Source organism: Vipera berus (assembly GCF_964194415.1).
Source record: "Vipera berus genome assembly, chromosome: 3".
Classification (NCBI taxonomy): domain Eukaryota; kingdom Metazoa; phylum Chordata; class Lepidosauria; order Squamata; family Viperidae; genus Vipera; species Vipera berus.
Window position 1 is genome coordinate 51,875,128 of NC_138204.1, and position 26,203 is coordinate 51,901,330.

Consider the following 26,203-nt stretch of genomic DNA (forward strand, 5'->3'; position numbering starts at 1 on the left):
CTGAAGTTAAGAATAAATCCTTACTGGGGTTGACTACTTAGTAAGAGCACTGAATGAAATGACAGAAGAATGCAATTTTCCCTGCCATTTTCCTTCTCTTAAATTGCATCCAGGCAGGATTATTTTAGTTACAATTATAGCCCGTGGGTACTGTATATCTTGAACTTTGGATCTATCCCCTTAAAATAAAAAACTAAACGAAATAAACTTATATACACTATGTAGCAGCTTAATTGCTTCAGCAATGAAGAGTAATGTTCTTTCCTACACAATATGGATGACATCTAGAATTTATACACATTTAAGCTTATAAACATTCTTTTGTTTCAATAAATGCTTGTTAAAGAAATCTTCCTACAGTGCAAACAAAGCAAAACCAGGAAATCAAGATGTACAAAAGCAGATTAATCTATGGCAATTTCCTTCTGTCTGATTTCTTTTTATTATTAAGATTATGACCATCTGTGGAGTTTTTGTATGAATAAACAACATGTGTCCTTCGGACTTCCAATTCATTTTGGTAATGCCAGCTACAGTATTTGAGCTATATGTTATGTAAAATGTGCATAAATTTACATCAGCTGAACAGAATAATACTAATTCCCATGAGTGTGTGATAGGGCTGGTTACAGAAAGTGTACAATATATTGTACATGGCTGTCATGCTGTATTGCCTGAAATGCTCTTCAAAGAATAGTTTGCTAGGTACCTATTTTATTATCTTTTGATTTTGAGTAAAACTTTAAAACATCTTTTATATTTGTTATATTTCTATATATTTCTATATAACTATTAATTTCAACTTCACCTCTTTCACCATTCTTGGATTTTCTTCGGATACCATTTTTATCCTCTGCTACTTCAAATAGGCTGACAGCAAAATATAAGAAATTCTTGATAATATGACAGGAAACTAGATAGGTAGAATCTTTAATAGGTGTCATGTAGTGTATTTGATCCTCCTGTGCACACCCTACGCTATCATACCCTCTCTGGCTGCCAGTATTAAAAAAGGCAAGGGTCTAATTTACTGGTGATTGAGCTGACTCCAGAGGACTCTTATCAACTTACTTAGGCATCATCTCTGTGTTCCAGAATTCACCCAGACTAGCTATAGGATTGCCTGCTTTATTATGGAGAAATTACCAAGCACTCACTATAACCAAATTATCTGGGGTGGACCAACTTACGTTTGTCTCCCTTACAGAGGTCAGCAATGGGCATTAGTCTAATCTGCCAAGATAATTATCTAGCCATAACAAGGGGTTGTTAAGGTTCTCCATTTTTAGATCACAAAGTAGCTGCTCTGAAGTGAATACCAAGCCCAATGTGTACCCTTCCCACATACAATTGGTTTTTTTTTCTTTGAAAAGTTTCGCTTCTCATCCAAGAAGCTTCTTAAGTTCTGATACACACTTATGTCCGTATCATACAGAAATATACAGACATTCATTGGAACCAGTTATATCTGTGTATTCTCCTTGACCCCACTATTTATCTGCATTCATTCTAATGATTTATTATGGTGTGGCAGGACTCAAATTGCCGACTTTCTGACTCATTTCAAGCAATAGGAATATGTGATGCTAAAATTCTACTTAGTATTTCTATTGTTGTCCTAATGGGATCTACAGTGAAATCCAAGAAAAATAGTCCTTTCCAATTCTAATCACGCTGGCAAGAAACAGCAATTTTTTAAAAATACGAATTATAGTTTATGTTTGCATGCAAATACAAGAAATATATGTATTATGATTACCGGTAAACTATGATTAGATATTTGTTGTTTGTTACACTGAAACTGATGTTAATAGTCTTGACAAGATTTCCAATGTATTTTGCAAGTTCTATCTTTATGTGTATTCTTTTGGCAAGGATACAGCAAAGGAATATGTGATCAAAATAAATGATGGATCTCCTAGTTCGGGGGTCCCCAAACCCTGGGCTGCAACCCAGTACCGGGCTGTGGCCTATTTGCAACTGTACTGCGTGAGCAGCAGGCTGGTGTGCGCACGCGTGTGCAGCTCAATTTATACATGTGCATGCCAGCCAGCCGCTTGTGCTGCCCAGTTCCTCTCCTCCACTGCCAAGCCACCAAGCTGCAAAAGTTGGGGACTGCTGTCCTAATTCACCTGGGATTTTCTCTCTGCAGAAAGGCAAAGAAGGCATAATTCCCAAACCTATTCCCAGTTTCTCTCAGTAAAATATAGCGCATTCAATGAAGTACCTTTAGTATTGCATATTACGTAAATATAGTAGGGCATTAAGGACAATTAAATCTAAGTCCTTTCTGCATAAGATTTCCAAGATCCAGACCTTTTAGTAATGTTTAAAAAGTAAACAAAGTGGAGGTAATCTCTATAAGAATTACCATCCTGGGCTGTGCTTCACTTTTTACTTGGGTAGATACCAACAGAGCTTGAATGATTGGTTCAAATCTAGCCACACCCCTGCTACTTGAGCAATGTGAGAATGTATACTAGCACAGCTAGTCCTTTGTAAAAGAAGTCTTTGAAGAAAGCTTGGGAAGTATGTGAGAACAAAATGTAGACCTGCACAGTCAACTCTCCTCCACAGAAAAAAAAATAAAAACTACTGCTTTGTTTCTAGCCATCTGTTTGCCAACTATAAAGACAATAGATTATGGTTCACTGCACAGCCAGATGTATAGATTGGATGTTGGCACTTTTATCCACCTATTGAGTTCTTCCCAAGGATATGGAATAGGCAAATGTTGACATTTGATGATGTTTCAGATGTCACAAATGTAAGCTGTTCTGAGTAAAACTGCCATTTGCAGTTAACTGATGGTGAATTTGTCAATGCAGAGGTTGTTCAAGTGGTGCTTCCATTGTTTTCAGATTGCACCCGAGGCACCTATTAGTATTGGTACTACCTGTGCATTTTTTTTGCCATAGTCATTTTATTTCTATTTTCAGGTCGTTATCTTCTCCAGTTCTTTCTCTTCTATTTTGCTGTCTCCAGGTACTGCCATGTCCACTATCTATTCTAGACTTTTTTGCCTTTCTTAACTTAATTGTTAAGTCTGAGTTGTTATGCGGCAGGTGCCTGTCTGTTTAAATTCTAAAGTCCCAGAACAATTTAGCTTCTTTATTTTCTATGACTTTCTCTACCAGTTCTTGCTTACAGGAAAATTGCACCACCTACTGCCCACTTATAGGAAGCATAAACTTCTCTCATTATTATTATTAACCACAGGACATTTTAGTGGAACTTTTTAAGGGGACCAGCTTCTTTTTGAAGTGGAGGGCACTAGATAAGTCACTCTAGGGAGAAGGAAGACTCACTTATTAGTCCAAGACAGTTCTTATCTTACTTGCTACGTATTCCATTTCTCCTCACATATGTTCATACATTTGGCAATCTAACTCCAATTTGATACTAACACAAATCATTTTATAATTAAAAACTATATGCTTTTCTAAATTAATAAATGTGCAATAACCATTATTTTTGTCACATTCATACTTTTCTCAAGGATCAACTGACGTGCAAAACCTGTTCCATATATTGTATTATCTACCTAGCATAAAGCCACATTGCACTTTCAAAATTCTGCATGGATTCCCATTTCTTTGTCCGCTGAAAATCATTAATTCAGAAACAGGAAAAGTATTTTTATAGAAAAGTATTTTATAGAAAAACTAATCATTTTGAGGGAAATATGTTTTGCCCTTCCTTCCTGTACTCTGTCCATATTGAGAATTGAAGTTCAAAAAATGTAGGAAACCAAGGGTTGCCCAACAGTACTGTAAATTGTATTTACCACATAACTTTTTTTTTACAGTACATCCTGACAAAGGGAAAAAACAATTGTTAGGAAACAATTGCAAAGGATTACTTACCTAATTCTACTATTTACATTTCTTCTGTAAATAACCCATGTATTGTATTTATTATAAAAACATAAGACTATGTGGGTTTGATCTAGAAAAATAAAATTGTGTGTTCAATGTAGGTAGTCCTTGACTTATGATCACAATTGTGAAAAATGGTCATGTCACTTTTTACAGTGCTGCTGTAACTTTGAATGGTCACTAAATAAACTGTTGTAAATTAAGGACTACCTGTATATGTGTACATCAAAATGCTTCACATGTTATAAAAGGTTTTTTCCTCCACCAAAATCTCTGCTCCTGATTTTTCAGAGATACCTCTAGTATGATTATAGACTGGAAACAGAATGGTGATCCTGCCCTAATTAACTAATGGACCAATCATTTCATTAACCTTTTTCTTATTTCTTACATGTTGAAAAAGCTTCTTTCAACATGTAAGAAACAAAAAAAAAGTTAAGGAAATGATTGGTCCATTAATTGGAGAAAGTGACAAGAAGGTGACAAGTAGCAGGGAGAAAGCAGAACTATTTAACTCGTTTTTTTTACATCCATCTTTATGCAAAGGGCAAAAACAGTCCAACCTATCAAAAACAGTCCCATAAAAAACAGATTAGAAACACAAGATAGGCAAAAAAATGGTGAGTACCTGTCTACCCTAGACGAGTTCAAATCACCGGGACCAGGAGGATTACACCCCAAGGTTCTGAAGGAACTGGCAGATGTGATCTCAAAACCACTGAACTACATCTTTCAAAGATCCTGGAGCACTGGGGAACTACCAGAGGAATGGAAAAGAGCTGATGTAGTTCCCATTTTCAAAAAGGGAAAAAAATGGATCCAGTAAACTACAGACCTATCAGCCCGATCTCAATACCTGGGAAGATTCTGGAAAAGATAATCAAGCAACGAATCAGCGAACACCTAGAGGCAAACAAAGTCATTACCAAAAGCCAACATGGGTTAGTCAAAAACAGATCATGCCAGACAAATCTTATTGCATTCTTTGACTAGATGACAAAATTAGTGGACCAGAGGAATGCTGTGGATATAATTTACTTGGACTTCAGTAAGGCATTTGATAAAGTAGACCACAACCTACTACTTGATAAGATAGAAAAATGTGGGTTAGACAACATCACCACCAGATGGATTTGTAGCTAGCTGACCAGCCATACTCAGCATGTGAACTGCATCTACATGGACAGAAGTGTGTAGTGGGGTACCCCAGGGCTCTATTCTGGGCCCAGTGCTCTTCAACATCATCAATGATTTGGATGAGGGGATAGATGGGGAACCCATCAAATTTACAGATGACACCAAGCTGGCAGGAATAGCCAACACTCCAGAAGATAGGCTTAAGATATAGAAGGATCTTGACAGACTTGAACATTGGGCGCTATCTAACAAAATAAAATTCAATGGTGAAAAAAGTAAGGTTCTACATTTAGGCAAGAAAAACCAAATGCACAGGTATAGTATAGGATGGTACCTGGCTCAACAGTAGTAACTATGAGAAGAATCTCGGAGACCTAATGGACAATCACTTAAATATGAGCCAGCAGTGTGCTGCAGCTGCCCAAAAAGCCAACACAGTGCTAGGCTGCATTAACAGAGAGAGAGAATCAAGACCACGTGAAACGTTAATACCACTTTACAATGCCTTGATAAGACCACACTTGGAATACTGCATCCAGTTTTGGTCACCACAATGTAAAAAAGATGTTGAGACTCTAGAAAGAGTACAGAGAATAGCAACAAAGATGATTAGGGGACTGGAGTCTAAAACATATAGGAAACAGTTACTGGAATTGGGTATGTCTAGTTCAGGGGTCAGCAACCTGAAACAGTGAAAGAGCCACTCGGAACCGGTTCCCTCACAAAAGGAAAAACTGGGAGCCGCAAAAAAAATGTGTGCACATGCGCATACATGCGTGCATGCGCAGAACAGGGTTTGACTGAAGAGTGGAGCCAAGGCAAGATATGCACCTACCCTGCATATTTGAATTGATTGGTTGAACTTTTTTAGTCCCACTTTTTTTTTTTGGACAGCACATGGCAGAGGACTGGGAGCCGCAGGAGATGGCTGAAAGAGCTGCATGCGGCTCTGGAGCCACAGGTTGCAGACCTGTGGTCTAGTTTAATGAAGAGAAGGACTAGTGGTGACATGATAGCAGTGTTCCAATATCTCATGGGTTGCAACAAAGAAGAAGGAGTCAAGCTATTCTCCAAAGCACCTGAAGGCAGGACAAGAAGCAATGGATGGAAACTAATCAAAGAGAGAAGCAACTTAGAACTAAGGAGAAATTTTCTGACATTTAGAACAATTAGTGGAACAACCTGCCTCCAGAAGTTGTGAATGCTTCAACACTAGATGTTTTTAAGAAGAGACTGGACAGCCATTTGTCTGAAATGGTATAGGGATTGCATTAGATGACCTCCAAGGTCCCTTCCAAATTATTATTATTATTATTATTATTATTATTATTATTATTATTATTATTATTATTATTATTATTATTATTATTATTCCTTTCCCTCAATGATGCAAACAAGCCCAGAGACCCAAGTACAGTAACTATGAAATTTATTTTTATTAAAGACATTTAGATTAACCCAATAAGATACTGAAGTAAAACAACGTGAAACATTACTTAGTACATACATATGTTGGTTCTGAACTTAGTACATATTATGGCCTGCCATGTTTCTGACAATCACCCTAATTTTGTTGTTTTGAAAAGGAAAGATGTTGGATAGCTAAGACAGAAATATATCAATAGCCCATTTTTTGATATGCCAGGTGTTTATAACTGCATAGAACAGTATTTTGAGAGCTACCACTGAACTCTCTTAGCACCTACACCCAGTCTAAACTTAGGAGGTTCAGTAATAATTCTCGATGTCCGCCTTTGCCTCAATGACATCCTTCCTACAGGTCTTTTTTCAACAAGCAACATAATGTATGTTATAACAAAACAAAGCCAAAAACAGTCCACAGGAATCCTACTGGCCAATCCAAACCATTCTAAAGGACTGATTGAAAATGCAGATAGCTCTGCAACCTGGCTAGTCAAGACTACAAGGAATATGTTGGCTGTATCATAAAAGATTATCCAAGCAAGGTATACATAAAGACCTACAGTTTTTCTCCTATAGATACAATATAAATAATAGAAACATATAGGATAAGTTATAAAAGCCAAAACTATTGCTACGTAATAGCAATATGGAATAATCCAGGTTAAGCCTTTCATTTTCGTCCTTGCCAATTCAGTTAATGCAAGGCTTAGGTGTCGAAACTCAAAGATAAGATACATATTGGTCATTAAGATCATGTACACACCAGCAACAACTGATCCTGCTTCCGGTGTTATGCCACAGATGCCATCAGCAAATAAGGGAATGATTGTGTGTGGACTAATAATTGCCTGAAAAACAAAGAAAATATGATCACTTCCACATAATATGGAAATTACCAGAGCTACATAAAGAAATCTAGGGAGAAAAATTAAATATATGTTAGAATAAAAGATAAAATGTGAGTTGCATATTTGTTTTATATGCATTCTACTGTTCAATGTTTTCCAAAATGGATGCCTTTCAACAGTACAATTTGTACCATGTATGGTAGCCAATATTATCCAATCTATTTGGAGACTGCTACTAGGGAAGTATTTGATGAATTGTCTCATCACATTGAGGTAGATTTTAATTATCATCAATAAGCTACAATTGATTGGTTGCCATACATTAAACCTAACAATTATGATTTAAAAACACCTGGGGTTGCACAATCTTTTATCAAAACCAAACAAATCATGTTATGGCTCAGCAGAATATAAGAGTGTACTATTTTTCTATAGGTTTAAAAATTGTAATCTTTACTTGTATCATTTTTTCACACAAATGAAGGCGAATATACATATCCTAGGATAATGTAGGATCCAATCTGGGTTGGTCACCGGGACAAGAGGTTTCATCTTCCAAGCTTTCGGACTTTTGCTTGGAACTTCTCTATAGCAGAATGTGTCATTATTTTTTCACAATTTAAACATGTTTTCTCAATCATATGCCTTTAGATTTGAGACTTTAATGTCCAGAATTTCCAGCCACAAACATTTGGGAATACTGAAATTACATTTTCAATAAAACTAGGAATGCATCATGTTGGAGAAGGCTTGTGTAGCAGAAGGGCTGATACTATCATTGCCATTATGTTGTGTCAGAAGAGGGCTACGTTACCTGATTGTGCCCATACTAGATACGAAGTAGGAAGAAATCTCCACTAGTTGTCCCTGGAAATTTTCTGATCCTACCCTCCTTTTGGTCCTGCTTTCCTGAATGATGTAGTTGTTGGTAGGCCTGTTAGATTAGCCCACAGGTCTTCAAACTCGGCCCTTTTATGACTCATGGACTTCAACTCCCAGAATTTCTCAGCCAGGCATGCTGGCTGAGGAATTCTGGGAGTTGAAGTCCATGAGTCATAAAAGGGCCGAGTTTGAAGACCCCTGGATTAGCCCATTCCAACTGATGAATCCAACTGGATTCTAGAGGGAGGCTGGGATTTTCCCCAATAATCTGGTGGGCAATTGAGCTGAAGCTTTAGCTGCAACCTGGAATGGGCAAATGGAACAGGTTTCAACCTGACTGCCCTTGTGTGGTCTCTCCCCGTGTTGATCCCAATGTGAACTTTATTTGAAGAGTTTTGAGAGATGAAACAAAAGGAGAGATGTCTGGAGAGCCACTCTAGGAAGATGAATCTGCCCAAGCAAAAGTAAAAACCCACATTATGGATTACATTGTGGCAATAAGGGCAGTGAACAATTGCTATTTCTCCATGTTTTACACCTGCTGATAGCTATCCCAACAGCCCTGTTTAAGACCTGGTCCCTGCTGGGGAGGTATGGACTTCAGATGTTGAGACTCTAGAAAGAGTACAGAGAAGAGCAACAAAGATGATTAGGGGACTGGAGGCTAAAACATATAAGGAACGGTTGCTGGAATTGGGTATGTCTAGTTTAATGAAGAGAAGGATGAGGGGGGACATGATAGTAGTGTTCCAATATCTCAGGGGCTGCCACAAAGAAGAGGGAGTCAAGCTATTTTCCTAAGTGCCTGAAGGCAGGACAAGAAGCAACGGGATGGAAACTAATCAAGGAGAGAAGCAACCTAGAACTAAGGAGAAACTTCCTGACAGTTAGAACAATTAACCAGTGGAACAACCTGCCTCCAGAAATAGTGAATGCTCCAACACTGGAAGTTTTTAAGAAGACTGGAAAGCCATTTGTCTGATATGGTATAGGGTTTCCTGCCTGAGCAGGGGATTGGACTAGATGACCTCCAAGATCCCTTCCAACTTTTATTATTATTATTATTATTATTATTATTATTATTATTATTATTATTATTATTATTATTATTATTATTAATATCTGCAGGGCTGCTGGGAATCCCTCAGACCCACTCAGAGTTTGAGCGGATTTGTCTGGATAAGTCCAGTTGAGATGCCTGAAGCAATGTCTTGTGGGATTGTGTGGATAGAACCTTCTAAAAAACAGGGCATTATTAAATACAAACCTAAAAGCATAGCACATACATTTAAAGCATAGCACATACAAGCAGCAAATTTCATAAGTGCATGAGGACAAAAAAACCCAATTACACGAAGCATACTATTTCTGATATGTTTTGTCATGCAAAATACATATAATGACACTTTCTCTTTTCTGTTCCAAGGGTACTTCCCTCAACATTTTTGGCAACTCAGAATGAATGTATGGAAGGATTATACTTCTACACATTCCTGATACTTAGCTGTTAGCCAGAATTATGCTATCTACCGGTATAAGTCGTTTATATCAAGCTCTTGTTGATGACTCATGAAGTAAACAAATAGATCATACAGACTGAGAGCTATCCTAACTAAATCAGTGTTAAGCATTGTTCAATACACATAATACTAAACAGAATTCTTGTAACCTTACAGAACAAATAAAAATATATCTTGGACATTGTATTTGAGCAGAGCTGCTTCATCAAATTTCATCACCTGAAATAAAAACACATTTCCTCAAATTCAGAAACTACAGGGGAAAAAACCAAGGGCATAATCCATACTATCTAGACATGATAGTTTATAGGATAACAAGCTAACCTCTGAGACACTTTATCTTGAGTCAAATGTAGGTCATCTGAAAATCTCCAGTTTATAAAAATCTAAAATCCCCATGTTTGACAGTCACTAATTATAGGAGATGTAACTCCAAAATATCTGATGCCCTGTCCTAAGTGATCTCCCCCCAGAACTTTATAGAAATCTGCCTTGAGGGACATATAACAATTTTTAAAATGGATGTATGGCCCCACAAAAAAATAAAATTTCAATCTACAGTTATATTTATCTTTATATCCAGTGGGTAGGTACTCTGAATTGCAAACTGCATCAAAATCTTATAAAAGCTTCACTGTGACTCTCACTTGTTCTTCTGATTTTTAATAAGGATGATATCAATACAACTCATATTTTTAAAATGAACTATGGAATATTTATATTTTCAGTCTACACTTGGTTAATTACAACTCTGAATCTAACAATCTAACAATCTGGCTTTTAAAAATGTGAATGGAATCAAAATCACTAATATCCCTTACTGTGGCTCTCATTCTAAGATTATTCTTATTCAGATGTCCATTCATCTCTATGCATTCCAGAATTTTTACTGATTTATGTGTATCTGCTTTCATTAATTTCTTGCAAAATTAAAAAAAAAATTCTCACCATGACAAGTCTGATTCTGTTATCAGAAAATCATTATTTATCAGATCCTAGGTATTTCCTTTTTTGGATTACTTAACTGCTGGATTATAGAACCAGAACACCATCCTTAGATCCTTTCTGTAAAGCAAGAGAAAAGTTAGAAAGTGAAAAATCATGTGATCAGTTCTGGCACAGCTTACAACTTCTTGCCAGCTACCCCATATAATAATAATAATAATAATAATAATAATAATAATAATAATAATAATAATAATAATAATAATAATAATAATAATAATAATAATAATAAACAATAACAATAATAATATAATACTCTGGGTGGATTACAGCATAATAAACATTAAAACACATTAAAATCATTGGATATAAAATGACAGACGAAGTAAAATCATTAACACAAAATAGAGGATACATGGAGGATACATGGAGCTGGATACATGGGGGGGGAAGGTGGGATTAGTTTTTAACTAGTCAACCACCTCCAGCATGAAACTCCCCCAATGGGACCCCAAGCCATTTGGCAGAACCAGGTTTTAAGGGTCTTATGGAAAATCTCACCTCGGGGTGAGGTGTTCCAAAGGGTAGTAGCCACGACTAAGAAGGCTCTTTTTCTGGACCCCACCAGTTGAAATTCCTTGACTGACAGGATCTGCAGTATCCCCCTCTGCCAGCAGTTGGAGCAGGCCAGTCCCACCGGGATGAGACAGTTTCTCAAGTAACCTGGACCCATGCCATGAAGGGCTTCATAACTGATTATCAATACTTTGATTTGCATCCAAAGCAAACCGGCAACCAGTGCAGCTGGCAGAGCAGTGGGTGTGACATGAGCCACAATAGGGTCCCTAAGAACTGCCTGCGCTGCCACACTCTGCACCAGCTTATCTGAAGCCAGCAATGAAGGTCACAAATAGCAATCATGTGACGCACAAGTTGCTGCAACTTCATAATTGCATGCCAGTTGCCAAGTGCCCAAATTACAATCATTTGACTGCAGGGACATTATGATGATCATAACTTCAAGAATTTATTTTAAGTCTCCTTGTTCAGCACCGTTATAACTTTGAACAGTCACTGGACAAGTGGTTGGTAAGTGAGGACTATCTATATACTTACTTATTTGCACAACAAATTAAGAAATATTTTATTTACTTATTTGGGTTCATACACTGCTCCAAACCCCAAAAGACTCTGAGCAGATTATATACCCTCTAATAGTAAGGTTCTAAATTATTTGAGTAACCTCAGTGCTCTCTCCAGTCAAAACTTCAAACCAAACAACCAAAAGCCAGAAGTTGTTGAAAGAAGACAGCATGGCTAATATGCAGCTTGTAGAGGATCTGATTGATTTGAATAAAGACAGATAATACAAAACTGTAGTTTTATCATTTGATATAAAAAAACCTTTTGATAAAATTCAGACACAATATGTATGCTAGATAAATTCTGATTTTCCAAAGGGTTTATAAAATGACTCGATTTGGGATATGGCCCCTTGGATTGAAGATAAAACTCACTTGTTTTTTTCATATGCACAAGCAGGCTGGCAAGGCTGTGGGGGGGGGGGTGTTAAAGAGTACAAGATCTCTGGAATCTCATGGCCCTCAGCGACCTTCTTGGGAGAGATGGTGGTGGCGACTTTGCTTTTGGGAAACTGACAGGATCACAAATGTAATCATGTGACCATTGCTCACAGAGCTGTCATAATTGTGAGCACCCAAGCACTCAGATTACCAACACATGATCCAGGGGATGCTGCAACGGCCACAACTATGCAGACTGATTGTAAATCCCCGTTGTTCAGCACCATTGTGACTTTTAATGGTCACTGAACAAGCAGTCATAAGTTGAGGACTACCTGTATACAATACTACCATGCATAACCTTTGACTTATTCCAAATTTCAGATGGCTTCACTTATCATATATTCTCCTTCCTGGGCTCTGTTTAGGGTTGAAAATATAAAAGATTAAATGCATCTCCTATCAACCATTATATAATTTATATATAATATATATAAATATATAATTTATATAATTTAAAATATTATTTCTGAAAAATGTATTTATTAAATTTATATGCTGCCCATCTTGCCTAGATCTTGATGCTGTCTCTCATCTTTCTCTTGATGCATCTTTCTCTCCGTCTCTAGTTTTTATAAATATCTGTGATCAATAAATCAAATTGATATACAAATTTTAAAGACTGGGTTGAACAAGGAATTAGTAAACAAGAAATTTTCAGTAAACAAAGGTAAAATGTATTACAACTACGGTATATAAAATATTAATAGATCTTAGACTATTGAACAAAAAGTAATATTTAAAATTTATTACCTTTTGAATTTGTATAGAAAAGGAATGAGTACATCACTGCGTTTTTTTATAAAATGGGAATACTTTGTTGAAAACATTTTTGTGATATTTAATATTTTTGTCTTTTACATTCTTTTGAACTATGTACTTATTAGATGGAAGGGAATAGTGGATAATGAAAATATATTCTCCATGTCCTTTATACTGATAAGATCTAGCTCTGCAACATCGGAAAGACAAATTTATACCCTCAGTCACTCAGTGTATTGAATACCTAATGGTAGTCATAACTTAAAGGGATAAACTAGGATTATTTATTTATCGCTTGAATTATTTTATATACTTTGTACCATTATCGCAAATTTTAGCATTAGTCTCCTGGTCAAGAATATATTCTTGAGAAGAAATCTTTATATCCTAAGGGACTTGGATCAAGTAATCTCCAAGAATGGGTTTAATGTTTTTAAATTGTGATTTTAATTTTTTGCGGCTAGACTTAATTTAATTTTATTTTAATTTTATATTGTATTGTTTTTAAATTTTGCCTTGTAAACCGCCCTGAGTCCTTTGGGAGTAGGGCAGTATATAAACCGAATAAATAAATAAATAAATAAATAAATAAATAAATAAATAAATAAACAAACAAACAAACTTGGGAAATATGCAACTATGGCAAATTTAAGAGTATACATTCAGAAGTCTGATTACATTTAAGCAAAAATTCTTCCCCTATTCAGATAGTCCTTGACATATAATCATTCAGTGACCATTCAAAGTTACAATGGAACTGAAAAAAGTGACCTATGATTAGTTGTCCCCACTTGCAGCATCTCCATTGTTAGGTGATCAAAATTCAGACACTTGGCAATTAGCATGTATTTATGATAGTTGCACTGTTTGTAACCTTTCCAGACGATTTCCAACAAGCAAAGTCAATAGGTGTTCCAAAAGTACTTTTCCAAAAGGCAACTGGACTTTCTTGGGGGGGGATTTTTGACAACATTTCGCTTCTCATCCAAGAAGCTTCTTCAGTACTTCAGAAAGCGAAACAGTTCCAAAGAAAAAACCAAGAAAGTCCATTTGCCTTTTGGAAAAGCACCTTTGGGACAACCATGACCTGGAAGATTGAGAATCTCCATAGACAAAGTTATTCAGGGAAGTCAGATTTGCTAGATGACCAAATGATTCATGTAACAACTGCAGTGATTCATTTAACAATTGTAGCAAGAAAGGCCATAAAAGGGGGCAAAACTCACTTAACAATTGTCTTTTGGGCTCAACTGTGGTTGTATGTCGATATCTAAATTAAATATCATATGTCATACAACACGGCAAACACAAGACACTTTACATATGGTTTTTAAGAGGGTAATAACTGACGTAAGAAACTAATTGGAAATAATTTCAATCTTTATAAAGTTGTTGCAATCATCAGCAGGGTACTGCTACATTATTTGTGTTACCATTTCAGTGAAAGTTTTCAACCACTTATCCATTCTTGCAAACTGCTGGTCAAGGGAAGTAGGGCTAAGACATCAAGCAGACTCTGGCTAACTCTCAATGCAAATATGGATACTCTGATAAAAGCTGGTTCCCATTTTGAATAACTGATCTTGAAAAAGTTAAGCAGATTCAGGCCTTGTTAATATTTATATGGAGCACTCACTTAACTGCTTTGCTTAGCAATGGAAATTTTGAGCTCAATGCGGTCGTAAGTTGAGAATTATTACAAGTATTTACAAGAACAAGAGAGTTTCCTTACAAGGGAGCTATGTAATGAACCAGTGCTAGTTTGATGTAGAGGTAATCCTCAACTTTAGACCAGTTGCTTAGCAACCATTCAAAATTATGAAATAATTATTTACAACAAAGATTCAAAGTTCCAACAGCCACCAATCCCATCAAACACAATTAGCTTGCATTCATGGCCCTTTGCAACACCTCACTCACATGATTGCGATTTATGATATTTTAGCTGGAAACTGGCATTTACTTCTGGTTTCTGGGGAAAAAAATGCCCCATAGCAGTCAGAATTTATGAGCAAAATTGCAGGCTCAATTACACAATGGAACACCTTAATTCTAAACCTGCTTTATGCACAAAACAAGCTAGGTGATCTTGAGCCAGTCATTTTTTCTCAGCCCTAGGAAGGAGACAATGACAAACCACTTCTGGGGGGAAAAAACTTGCCAAAAAACTGCAGGGCATCTCCAGAAATTGAATGATTGAATGTCCGTCTATCTACACACGTATCAAAACACGAATTACAGTAAAGTTTGCACCTAATTTTTTATATTTTTATTTAATTTGCTGAACTGTTTATCTCTTAAGTTTCAAAGCGCGCGCGGGGTAGGTGTCAATTTCAAATTTATGTACATTCAGATGCGACTATATGGCCAAATAACCGGCGCTTTTTTGTTTTTTCTTTTTTAAAAAGTCAAGCACTTCCTGAATTACTCAGATCGATACCTTCTTGGAGCGACTTTCTGTAGACCTATTTTATTCACAACTCTTCCCTTCCCGCGCCTGGTTTTGACAGTTAAACCGCCTTTCCCGCTTCCCCTTCCTTGGAGCGCATGTGACTTGCCCCCCCCCCGTCCCCCTCCATGCTCTCTCTCCCCCCGCCCCGCGCCGTTATCGCTTGTGATCTCTTGTCCCGCCTCTCATTCTCTGGCAGGTTTCTGATTCCTTCGGTTTAGGTTTTTCTTCTTCCCTTCGTGCTTCACGTGGCTCTACAGATGGGACTCGGGATTGGTCAATCTTTGGGGTTTGTCCGTCAAACAGCCAATGGGTGTATTGTGCCCGCCCGAATCCAAGATGGCGGCTCTGGGGACTGGCAAAGGGACCCCGGGAAGGAGGAGGTGAAACGGTCTCGGCCGGAGGATTCGGGCCCCATCGCTCCGGTTTGTCCCCTCTCCCTACCGGGCCAGCGAGGGTCTCGGCCTCTGTCCGAGGTATGGCTGCGGAAAGCAGCAAGCAGTTCTGGAAGCGGAGCGCGAAGCTACCGGGCAGGTGAGTCAAGGAGGCTCCGTCCGGGCATCGATGCCGACCGATCGTTTGTTCCCCGGGGAGCAAAGGTTGACTTAGCGAAGCCGGCTCGGCTCCTAGTTTTTGTCGCCCTTCATTTCTCGGAAGTGCGGTGAAGGGTCGAGCCTCTCTGCTCTTCAAGCGAATAGTTGCTTCAGTCAGTCACTTCTGTCGGTGGAGGTGGAGGAGGAGGAGGAGAAAGAGGGAAGTGGGAGAACCCTGGAGGTGGTTTGAAGCGGGATCTCCCCTTGCCTGGCATCGAGGGCAAAGAGTTGGATCTTTCCAGCTGTGGGGCCGTCTCTCTTCATCGGCAGCATCCCGCGGTCCTGTCTCCTTTGGACACTCGGAGATGTGACGCCCAGTCTTTTAATCAGAGTGGTGGAGCAACTAATTGCTGGGCTCTCAGGTTCCAAGCCCGCCTCCGGGAATACGATGCTCTGGGTCACCTCTGCCTTGCGGGCCGCGCTGATGGTTAGGAGTCAATCGACCGAGGTAGCGCTTTGGACAGGTGCATAGCGTGCCGCTTTCTCCAAGAAAGTGAAGCCGCCCGCGCCTTCATTGGTGTAGGCCAGGGGTAGGCAACCTCGGCTCTTTTATGACTCGTGGACTTCAACTCCCAGAATTCCTGAGCCAGCTTGGCTGGCTCAGGAATTCTGGGAGTTGAAGTCCACGAGTCATAAAAGAGCCGAGGTTGCCTACCCCTGGTGTAGGCTGATCGGTCTGCATCTCCAATGCTTTTTGCGGAGAGTTCCGGTTAAAGTTGAAATAAAAAACCCAAGCCATGCTTAAACCGAACGAATGTTTTAGGACGGCTGTAGAGCAATGATTGTAAACTTTTCCCTATCCTGGGCCCAGAAAGTCCTCCGGAGAACTTCCATAATAACAAGGCTGGAGCAGAAGACTGGAATTTTCAATTTTCTTAGAAAGTTATTCCATTTTTAAAGATGTAAGGGGCTTCTATTGTAATCCCTCACCCATAAAACTTAAAGGGGAAGCTCTAATATTTGAATCATAAGGAGTTAGAGGGATTTTTGTCCCCCTAACTTTTCTTTCTCCTCCCATAAGCTCTTTGTGTAAGGATTGCTGAACAAACATATTGTAGGTTTCTGTTATCTTCTTCAAACCAATGTCAGACTGGCAAAATTTGAACTCTTTAAAATTTATGCATGCATAAACTTTCAGCTCTTTCCCCATATAATATCATATTCTTGACCATCTTTTTCTTAACTTCCTCCCTTACTACTTTGGGTGTAGAGAAACCTGAGTATCAGCAGTGGAATATTTTCCAATATTCCATAATTTTGGAATATTCCAATATTTTCTCCTTAATTATATCATTTAGATCAGGGCTTTTCAACCAGTGGCACGGGTACCACCTGTGGTACATTGGCACCTGGCAGGTGGTACACGACCATCCTAGAAAAGTGGTAGGGGAATGAGCTGAACCAGTGGCAGCACAGCACAAGACTGAGTGAGAGACAGCTGGAGCTGCAGAGCTGTCAGGGCTCAGCGGAAGCGCCAGGATCAGTGCTTCTTCGGGACTGTCAGGGCTCAGCGGAAGCGCCAGGCTCCAGCTGGAGCTCAGTGCTGTTCCTGGCGCTTCTGAGCCCAGAAGAAGCGCTGATCAGCTGGAATGTTGCAGCATCTCCAGGGTCTTGTGATTTACATTCAGATGCTTGGCAACTGATTCATATTTATGATGGTCACAGTGTCCCAGGGTCATGTGAAGTGACCAAAACCTGCTGCAACCACCCAGCAGAGGGGGGCATAAAAACCAAACCCACCCCACCCCCACTGCCAATCCTCAACGGAAATGCTCACAACAATTAAAACCTCGGATAGGAGGAAGAGCGCCGCCTGGCAGGCAGGCGTCTCGCTCGGCTGTGGCTTGGGGGCACTTTTTTCAGTGCCATTGTAACTTCGAACAGTCACTAAGTGAACTGTTGTAAGTCGAGGACTATCTGTACTTCACTTTTTTCTTTTTTTTTTTGGTCATCCAAGTTTTTGACACCTTGCTAGGCGACTGGTTGTACTCAGATGTTGTCGTATCCTAAAAGTGGTACAATGGGTGAAAAGGTTGAAAAGCCCTGATTTAGATTGTGAGCTTTGATTAGATTGCTCCCTTTTACCAATTAAGTGTGAGAAAACTGCACTTTTGTTTTTGCAATCTTAAAGGAATTAAAAAAAATGAGTTGACACAATCAGAAATAAATATGCCACTGACAAAAGTGTAGGGAAACTAAGTAGCAGTCTTCATGGATAGCAATTTGGGGCAAAAGCTGTATAGTTCAGAGACTGGTCCTCTAACCTCATCTTGACCATGTAACTATCATTGTAAGGTGTCTGGAATGCTTTGCTAGCTTTAAATTCTATCCAAATAGGTAATTCTTGTTTCTATCTTTACTACTCTTAGCTTCTCTGGCTATGAGAATACTTGGATAGTTCAGAAGTCTAGGAACATTGCAAACAAATGTTGTATAATATGTGTGTTTGAAAAGAAAGAGAGAATATTTTTGCAAGTGTAGTAGCACCTCTTTGTTTTGCATGTCTTATTATAATGCCACATCCTGCTTGCATATAATTCTGCCTTTCTATGAAACAGCTTTCATCTGTAGTTGTTTTAAACAGTAAAGTTGACTCAACCAGCTAAACTGGTTTGGGAAAAGCAAATGAGCCAACTTGAACCTGAGCCAACCAGTAAATATAAACTTCTTCCATTTTTGGTGTGAGTTCTTTGCAACATCTTCAATGCTGTGATATCTTACACCAGCAGAAGAGAGTGCAAGGTTTCCCCTTTATCATTTTATGAAGCTCTGAACCTTGATAATTTTTATCAGATAATGGTTTATACAGGATTTCCAAACATGGCTATCTTATTCCTCCCAGAGTTGTATAATGTGAATGTGCATAAATTGTTTATAAATACACACAGTTTGCAATTTTGTATAGGAAAAAATGAGCATATGATCTGTTCCCCCACCAGGCAGCTAGTTTCAGACTAAGCAGGAAAAAAAATCACTTGGCATACATAGAGCTCTGTCAGCTGGCTTCTTAAATCTGCTAAAAGGGATAAGAGAGATATTTTGATTTGGGCCAGAATGTCGTGGAAACTAGCAAAGAGTTGCTTATTAAAATGGGAAATCACTTCCACATGACTTCTTGGCACCAATAGATTGTCAATTTTGTTATTGCTTTTCCTTGTAGCTGGATAGCTTTATTAAGAATGCTTACTGAATTGGTCCTTAAAATGTCTGCATAGTTTTGTCATTGTACTCCTCTGTTTCAGTGTGTTAAACTCTAGATAAAATAAACTAAACCTGTGGGGGGCTTACCGTTATGATACTCAATTGTATATCTCTAGCTCTATCTATCCAAATGAAACTGTCAAAAGTCTCTGGAAACTGCTGAGGATCTGGATAGGGAAAAATATGTTGTTGCTTTCTATTATTTCAAACATACTGTAGTTTGTGCCTGAATCCTGCCATGGTGGAGTGGTTATGGATTCTGGATCTGGGTGTTTCCATCTTTCATTCTAGACTAGGTTGACATTGCCCCATTCAGACTTGATGTGCAACCTGGAGGCCTTTCTGGACTCAAACTCTTGTCCTAAGAGCAGGTAGTAGCAGTAGCCCAGAGAGCCTTTGCAGAACTATGTCTGGTGTACCAGTTGGATCATTCCAGGACTAGGAGCCCTTGTTCATGCTCATTCACACCTTAGACACCTCCCAATTAGACTACTACACCACATGGGACTGCTCTTGAAGACCATCTGGAAGTTCAATTGCAGTAGCACAGGGAGTTATAGATGCACTTCATTTTGCCCATATAACACCACTACTCCATAAACTTGTCAGAATCCATTTATATCATATTCATAAATGTATGTTTAAAACGTTGTTCCTGGATTCTGCCATCTCCCGAGGAGAAGGAAATGAATGTGTATTGAGCCTGTATTAGGCATTTCAAAGGAAAAGAGAAGCCTTTTGAACTGGGGGAACAAAAGGGAGGGTTAGGTTAGGTAGCATCTGGCTTGTGTCAAGGAAGAGAGCAATAAACATAAAAGGTCCTAAGTTCCTTTTTCCCACGAGAGGGATGATAGGAGGTAAATGATGGGGGACTGACCAAATGAGGTTAAGGGGGGGTTGAACCTCTTTATAAGGTTTTAGTTTGTAGAACAATATTAAGTCCTGTCTTGTATTCCTACAACCAAGCATGTCATAGTAAAGATTCCTTTTGGACTAGATTTGGCTCCAAGAGTTTTGTCTTCCTAAGACGTGGTTTGGGGTGGCTCCTGGTTTTGATTCAAGATACTGAGTTACTTGCGGGATTGTCTTCTTCCAAGAACATCTATCCATTCCACATACCTCCATAGGGAGAGCATGCTCTAAGCTCCCGCTTTTAAACTTTCCCATCTCACAGGGTTTGCATGCCTTTTTTTTATGGCTGCGTATATTCTCTGGAACAATCCCCTCTCCCAATATACAACAGACCCCAATTCTTTTGATGTAAAAAAGCAGTTAAGATCTGCCCCACCCCCTTGGGGAAGCTTTTGGGGTCCAGTTAAGTAGAATCCTTTTCTGATTGTTAATTATCAAATTAGGTCATCATTTTTCTTTTATATGCTAGTTTTTTTATGTGATGTTGGGGTTGGGGTGGGATTTTTTTTTGTTTGTTTTTATATTGCCCAAACTTACATTGTTTGAATTTTGCAACCCTATATGTCCAATAAATAAATAAATAAATGCAAATAAAGAAATAAGTTTTCTTTATGAAATGAGTATTTGTATTTCTTAAGTAGTAGTATCTTACTGGAGCAAAAGCAGAACTGCATAAAATAATTCTTTTTTAAAAAGAATAAGAAACCTTATATACAGATTACAAAATTTCCACACTAATTTCACACATCATATCAAGTCAGGTTTTGTTAAACCTGTGGTTTATTGAATAAGCCATAATGGTGTGGTTCTCATGTAATCAAGGCCAAAGTGGTGTTTTTTTTAAAAAATACTTCTAATGGCGAAAGGCAAGAACCACACATTTGTTGCTCAGAACAACCGTATTATTTTTAATATAAAACACCAAACTCAGCCACTCTAATATTATGACTGAGGTTGAAGACTTACTCTGCATTTAATTCTGAACTTTTCACAACCCCACTCTTAATTTCATGTTACCATAGCACAGGCATGTCAAACTTTGGATGTCACGTGATGTGTGACGTATCAGGACTTTTTCCCCATTGCGGGCAATGGGGTGGGCGCAGTTTTGGTATGACGCATCCGGCCCGCAGGCCAGCAGTTTGACATGCCTGCCATAGCACCTCAAAAGAAATATCTGTCCTCCTCTTAAAAGAACTACCCTTCAGCTCTGGATTATTATGAAACTTTGAGGATGCTGAAGTTGTTTCTGTGGTTATTTCCAAAGCCAGTGCTGTTTGTTGCACTAGAGCAGGGGTGTCAAACTCAATTTCATTGAGGTCCGCATCAGCATTGCGGTTGCCCTTGGGGGGCCCGGTGGGTATGGCCAGGGTGGGCGTGGCCTACTGGGTGGGCGTGGCTAGAGTGTGTATGGCCTACTGGGTGGGCATGGCCAGCTCTACATCGTTCGCATCAAGGGTGCCTATGGGGGCCTGGGCAGGAGTGGGACAGGTCTGGGGGTCTATGGCAGAAGAAGGGTCTCTAGGACAGGGCCAAGGCAGTGGGGGCCGCTCCCTCACTGTTTCCAGGATGGCTTTGGGGGCCACATGAAACCACTTCGCGGGCCGGATCCGGCCCCCAGGCCTTGTGTTTGACATGTCTGCACTAGAGTGAGGAAGACCCAAATTCTGATTCATCTTCACCCATCAAAGCTCACTAGATTATTTTCGGCCAGACCCAATCTCTCAGCCCGTTCTGTTTCATAGAAACATTGTTATAGAGGAAAACTGAGGTTGCCTTGAACTCTTTTGACCTCCGTACCTTCCGTCGCGACTTAAAAACTTTCCTGTTCCAGCAGGCTGGCCTGGCATGATAACGTTAATTGGGGTCCCAGTTTGTGTTCATTAGTGTTTCTTATTATTTTATTGTTCGGTCTGTATACCTTCCTTCCTCTGTACACCGCCCCGAGTCCCTCGGGAGAAGGGCGGTTTATAAAAACTAATAAATAAATAAATAAATAAATATACATCTAATATTAGTTGTGTCTCTTGTTTCTTTTACAGTATTCAACCTGTTTATGGAGCTCAGCATCCTCCACTGGACCCACGGCTCACTAAAAAGTAAGTGCTTTTCAGTGCTTACTTTTGTCCCATTTTACAACCTTCTTTGCCACCGTTTTTTAAGCAAGTCACTGCAGTTGTTAAGTGAGTTTGGCTTCCCCCATTGCCTTTGCTTGCCAGAAGTCAGATTGGTAGGTTACAAATTGTGATCACATGAGCCCTGGACATATAATTTTGGACATATAGGGCATTATGTCTCCATTAATTATTATCATTTGAAATCAACACAGTTATTACTTGATTGCTTTTTAGCATAAAATTTTCAGATCTAGTAGTTCCTTTTAAGGGGATGAAGTTTGGCAATTTCTAGATAAATAGGCACATGGGGATTTTATGTAAGAGTAGCATTTTCCTCAGAGAGAGGTTTTCTTATCCTTTGGTTTTATTTGGCAGGAAGATGCTGAGTTTTTACAAACATAACAGTGAAAAGGGAAAAACATATAAAATTTCAGACTTGAATTATTATTTATGCTTAAATGAATTAAACATTAATTAGGTTGTTAAAGAGGTATCATTTAAATAGCGAATATGATTTTATGAAGAAATTTGAAATATTCATTTCATAAATATATAATAAATTCTATACTGATTTACCTTTGTAATTTTTATTTTTTATTTTTGGCTATCCTTAAGCTATATTCATTCACATTGATATCACTTAACCTGTTGCATTTATATTATGGGCTATACAACATTAAATCATCTATAATAAATCCTTATCACTGCTTTGGTTACTGATTGAATCTTTGTAAAGGGAGAGGGACATGTGGGATATAAGAAGGCCAAAGACATACATAGGCCAGTTTTAGTATCATTCTGAATAAGGATGATTATTACAAGAATATTAACTGCTGAACTTTGAAGTGGTTGTAGTAGAGTCACTGAATTTAGTCTATGCATTATTGATTACTGTATAAATGATGAAAATATAGATCTCTATCTATGCAATTAGTGTACCATCCAGATGGGAGGAGGGATAATAAATTTGTAAATAACTGTTGCAAGGATCAGAAGTCATTTATTTCTTCACCTTTGGTTCTCTTTCTGTCTTTCTTTTGTTTCTTGTAACTTCTCTTTTTCTTTTTCTTTGGATTTGTCTTTTATTCTGTGATAAAATTCTTACTAAAATTTATATTTTAAAAAAGGATTTAACCACTTTTGTTTTGGAATTTTCAATGAAGACAATAAACTTCTGGATTATCATGCAACTATTTAGAATGTACTTCCATTTGTCAATTTAGTTAACATCATTTTGTATTAAAATTTATGATTGAAAAGTACATGTGAGCAAAGACCACTGGAACTAATGGGGGCTCAGTACCATCATTAGCTTTGGATTATGGGTAGGGGTTTTTGATGTATTCTTCAGAAATTTCTTTTTTGCATTTTAAATTCAATTTTGATCTGCCTTGCTTTCTTGGGAATTCATTTAGGTTTCTTGGTCTGAAGAGACAAAGACTTTATCCTAGGTTCTTTGATGCTAGGATCATGATTCATATAACTGAAAATAAAGCAAGTGCAAGTTAACAGTGTTGCTCAAACAATGGGATTGTGTCTTTATTCAATAGGCATGTTAATTGGGCAAAAAGTATATTAACATTTCTATTTTCACATGTCATATATACGTTGTTTATGCTTCTTTAGTATTCTACTTACATAACATAAAACCAAAGTTTTGCTTTGCTTGCATAGGAGGTTTCATGGACTGCCCTTTATATAATGGACTTAGGCAGATGTTCTGTACCAGCCTGCTACCGGCCCTGCAGAAAAGGCAGGGTCAACCCCTTTACAAACGGCAAGAGGCTGGAATTACGCCTGCCAAATTTATAGCTACAAAAACAAACAAGACAGAACCAAGAAACAGGAGCTTTAAGAAACATGAACCATCCGAGCGGTTGCCTTCAGCAAACCAGCCCTCCCAGACATTCCCCTTATATAGAGTTCAGGGCGTGGCTTCTCTCTGCCTCCTTCCGAGAAGCCCCATTGCCTTCCTCTGTTTACTCCTAATTGACTGCCTCCTGCGTCGGGCATCCTTGAACAGGGCCAGCTGTGGGTCACTGTTCATCCACACTGTCAGGCTCACACAGCTGGGTCTCCGCGGTGACCAAGTGGGAGGAGCCTGGCTGAGGGCTATCATCATCAAGATCTTCAACCCCCTCAGCAAGGTCTTCAACACCCCCCTCCTCCTCTGACCCAACTGCCGAACCCACAGGCTGACCCTGAATCACAACAGCAGAAATGTTTTGGCTTCTTGCCTGCTAAGTCTATAAATCTCTGGTTTAGATTTTGACGTTTGTATTTGGTGGAGATTGCCTAAAATTATTTTCTGTTCTTTGGCTCATTAAAAGGGAAGAGAGGGAACAGTGGGATGGAGGGCGAGCAACTGATCCATTAAATGAAAATGATGATGAAAGATGATCATAGACAAGGAAAATTTGTATATCAAAGCTGAGTGCAATTCTCAATACAGTGTGTGTCACTTTACTTTTTTAGCTTCATCAAGGAACGCTCCAAGATCAATACGCTATCTATGAAAAATAAGAAGGCCAGCAGTTTTCATGAGTTTGCTCGGGACACTAGTGATGCTTGGGATATTGGGGATGATGAAGATGAAGATTTCTCATCTTTCCAAACATTGAACTCTAAAGTGGCCAAGGCCACAGCAGTACAAGTCCTGGAAAATCACAGCAGGCTGCGTATGAAACCCGAGTGGCCCCAGGCAGCTCTCAGCGACGCACCAATCAATTGTAAAGTCATCAAATCCAACAGCGAGGCCCAGCTATCCAGAGGACCTGGTACGTTGCTTGTGGGTCTTGGCTTTTTTTTTTTTTTGCACTGTATTACTACGGTATATCCCATCAAAACTGTGAGGGCGAATTCTGCAGTTCTGTATAAATGCAGCATTTGTAGGCAAAGGCAGAATGGAATCTTCTCAAAACCTTCAATGTATTTTAGCCAAGAAATGCATTTTTTTTCCTCTTATGGATGAAGAAATAGGCTTTTATGTGTGTGGCTAATTCCTGATGAAATCCTGACTGGCTAAGTACAATATCCCAGGAAACGAGGCTTTCATCATGCTTTTTAAAACTTTTTAGTTTGTCCTGTGTTTCATGGGAACAGAATGCATTGATGCAGATATATACAATTTTCCTTGAGCTTCATATTTGTTTATGGACATTGGTTACAATATATCTGGGTGCTAGACAATGTGAATCCTGGGATCTGATTTAGTATTGTAGTTGGTAGACCTTGGCTTTTCTTGACATTTAAATTATAATAGTAATTTTTGAAAGTGCATTGCTTTGCAGAGCATGCATAGATCTGATATGCTCTCATGAGCAGTGATTAGTCATTTTTAATAACTGATATCAAGCATAGTTACTGCATGTTTATTGGAGGGTGGGGGGAAGATGTATCTGCTCTTTCTGTAGATAAAGACCTTTTGGTTAGCAAACTGGTACTCACATTTATTTATTTATTTATTTTGAAACTTTTGGGAAGAACATAGAGTTGTGACCACAGAATCTTGATATTGCATGTAAGATATGAGTGTAAAATATACTGCCTGGAGTCGTCGTGCAGCCTGCCAGAATTCTTTTTGCGTTCCTCTCCCAAAATGGCCAAAATGTTATGACAACTTCTTTGGATTTTAAGGAAGATTAAAACGTAAAATCAGTACCTTAATCTTTACAAATACTGTAAAGATGCCCATTTCACCCGGCATACTCTCTGAAATTTCCCTTGAAATGGCTTCTGCCACAAAGCCGAGTGGAATCCTCAAGCCAAAAATTGTACACTCCTAATATTAATCAAACAGTTAAGATAATGCATGCCCTATCTTGCATACTCCAATGAGCAAAGTATATTCTGCTGTCTGGCTTTGAAAAATGAGCCATCTGATTGCAAAGCTACCACCAGATGGCATGAAAGCCCATGTCACGTTACATTTCTTTTCTGGAAATTGGTTGG

General features: G+C 38.7%; 2 protein-coding genes across 2 annotated transcripts in view; one reads left to right on the forward strand and one right to left on the reverse strand.

Annotated features, from left to right (window-relative positions):
• Positions 1-6,694: 6,694 nt before the first annotated feature.
• Positions 6,695-15,467, reverse strand: TMEM217 (transmembrane protein 217; the record flags this gene model as incomplete). Its single annotated transcript, XM_081322390.1, has 3 exons — positions 15,421-15,467; positions 10,639-10,755; positions 6,695-7,288 (listed from the first exon to the last, which is right to left on the reverse strand). The coding sequence occupies exons 2-3, from the start codon at positions 10,639-10,641 to the stop codon at positions 6,695-6,697; spliced, it is 597 nt and encodes a 198-aa protein (XP_081178516.1). The 5' UTR covers positions 10,642-10,755; positions 15,421-15,467.
• A 126-nt stretch (positions 15,468-15,593) lies between these two features.
• Positions 15,594-26,203, forward strand: part of TBC1D22B (TBC1 domain family member 22B) — a 40,340-nt gene continuing 29,730 nt past the window's right edge. The window contains exons 1-3 of the mRNA XM_081326066.1: positions 15,594-15,963; positions 22,178-22,234; positions 24,728-25,029. Coding sequence (XP_081182192.1) covers positions 15,908-15,963; positions 22,178-22,234; positions 24,728-25,029 — 415 coding nt within the window. The 5' untranslated portion in view covers positions 15,594-15,907. The remainder of the gene's footprint in view (positions 15,964-22,177; positions 22,235-24,727; positions 25,030-26,203) is intronic.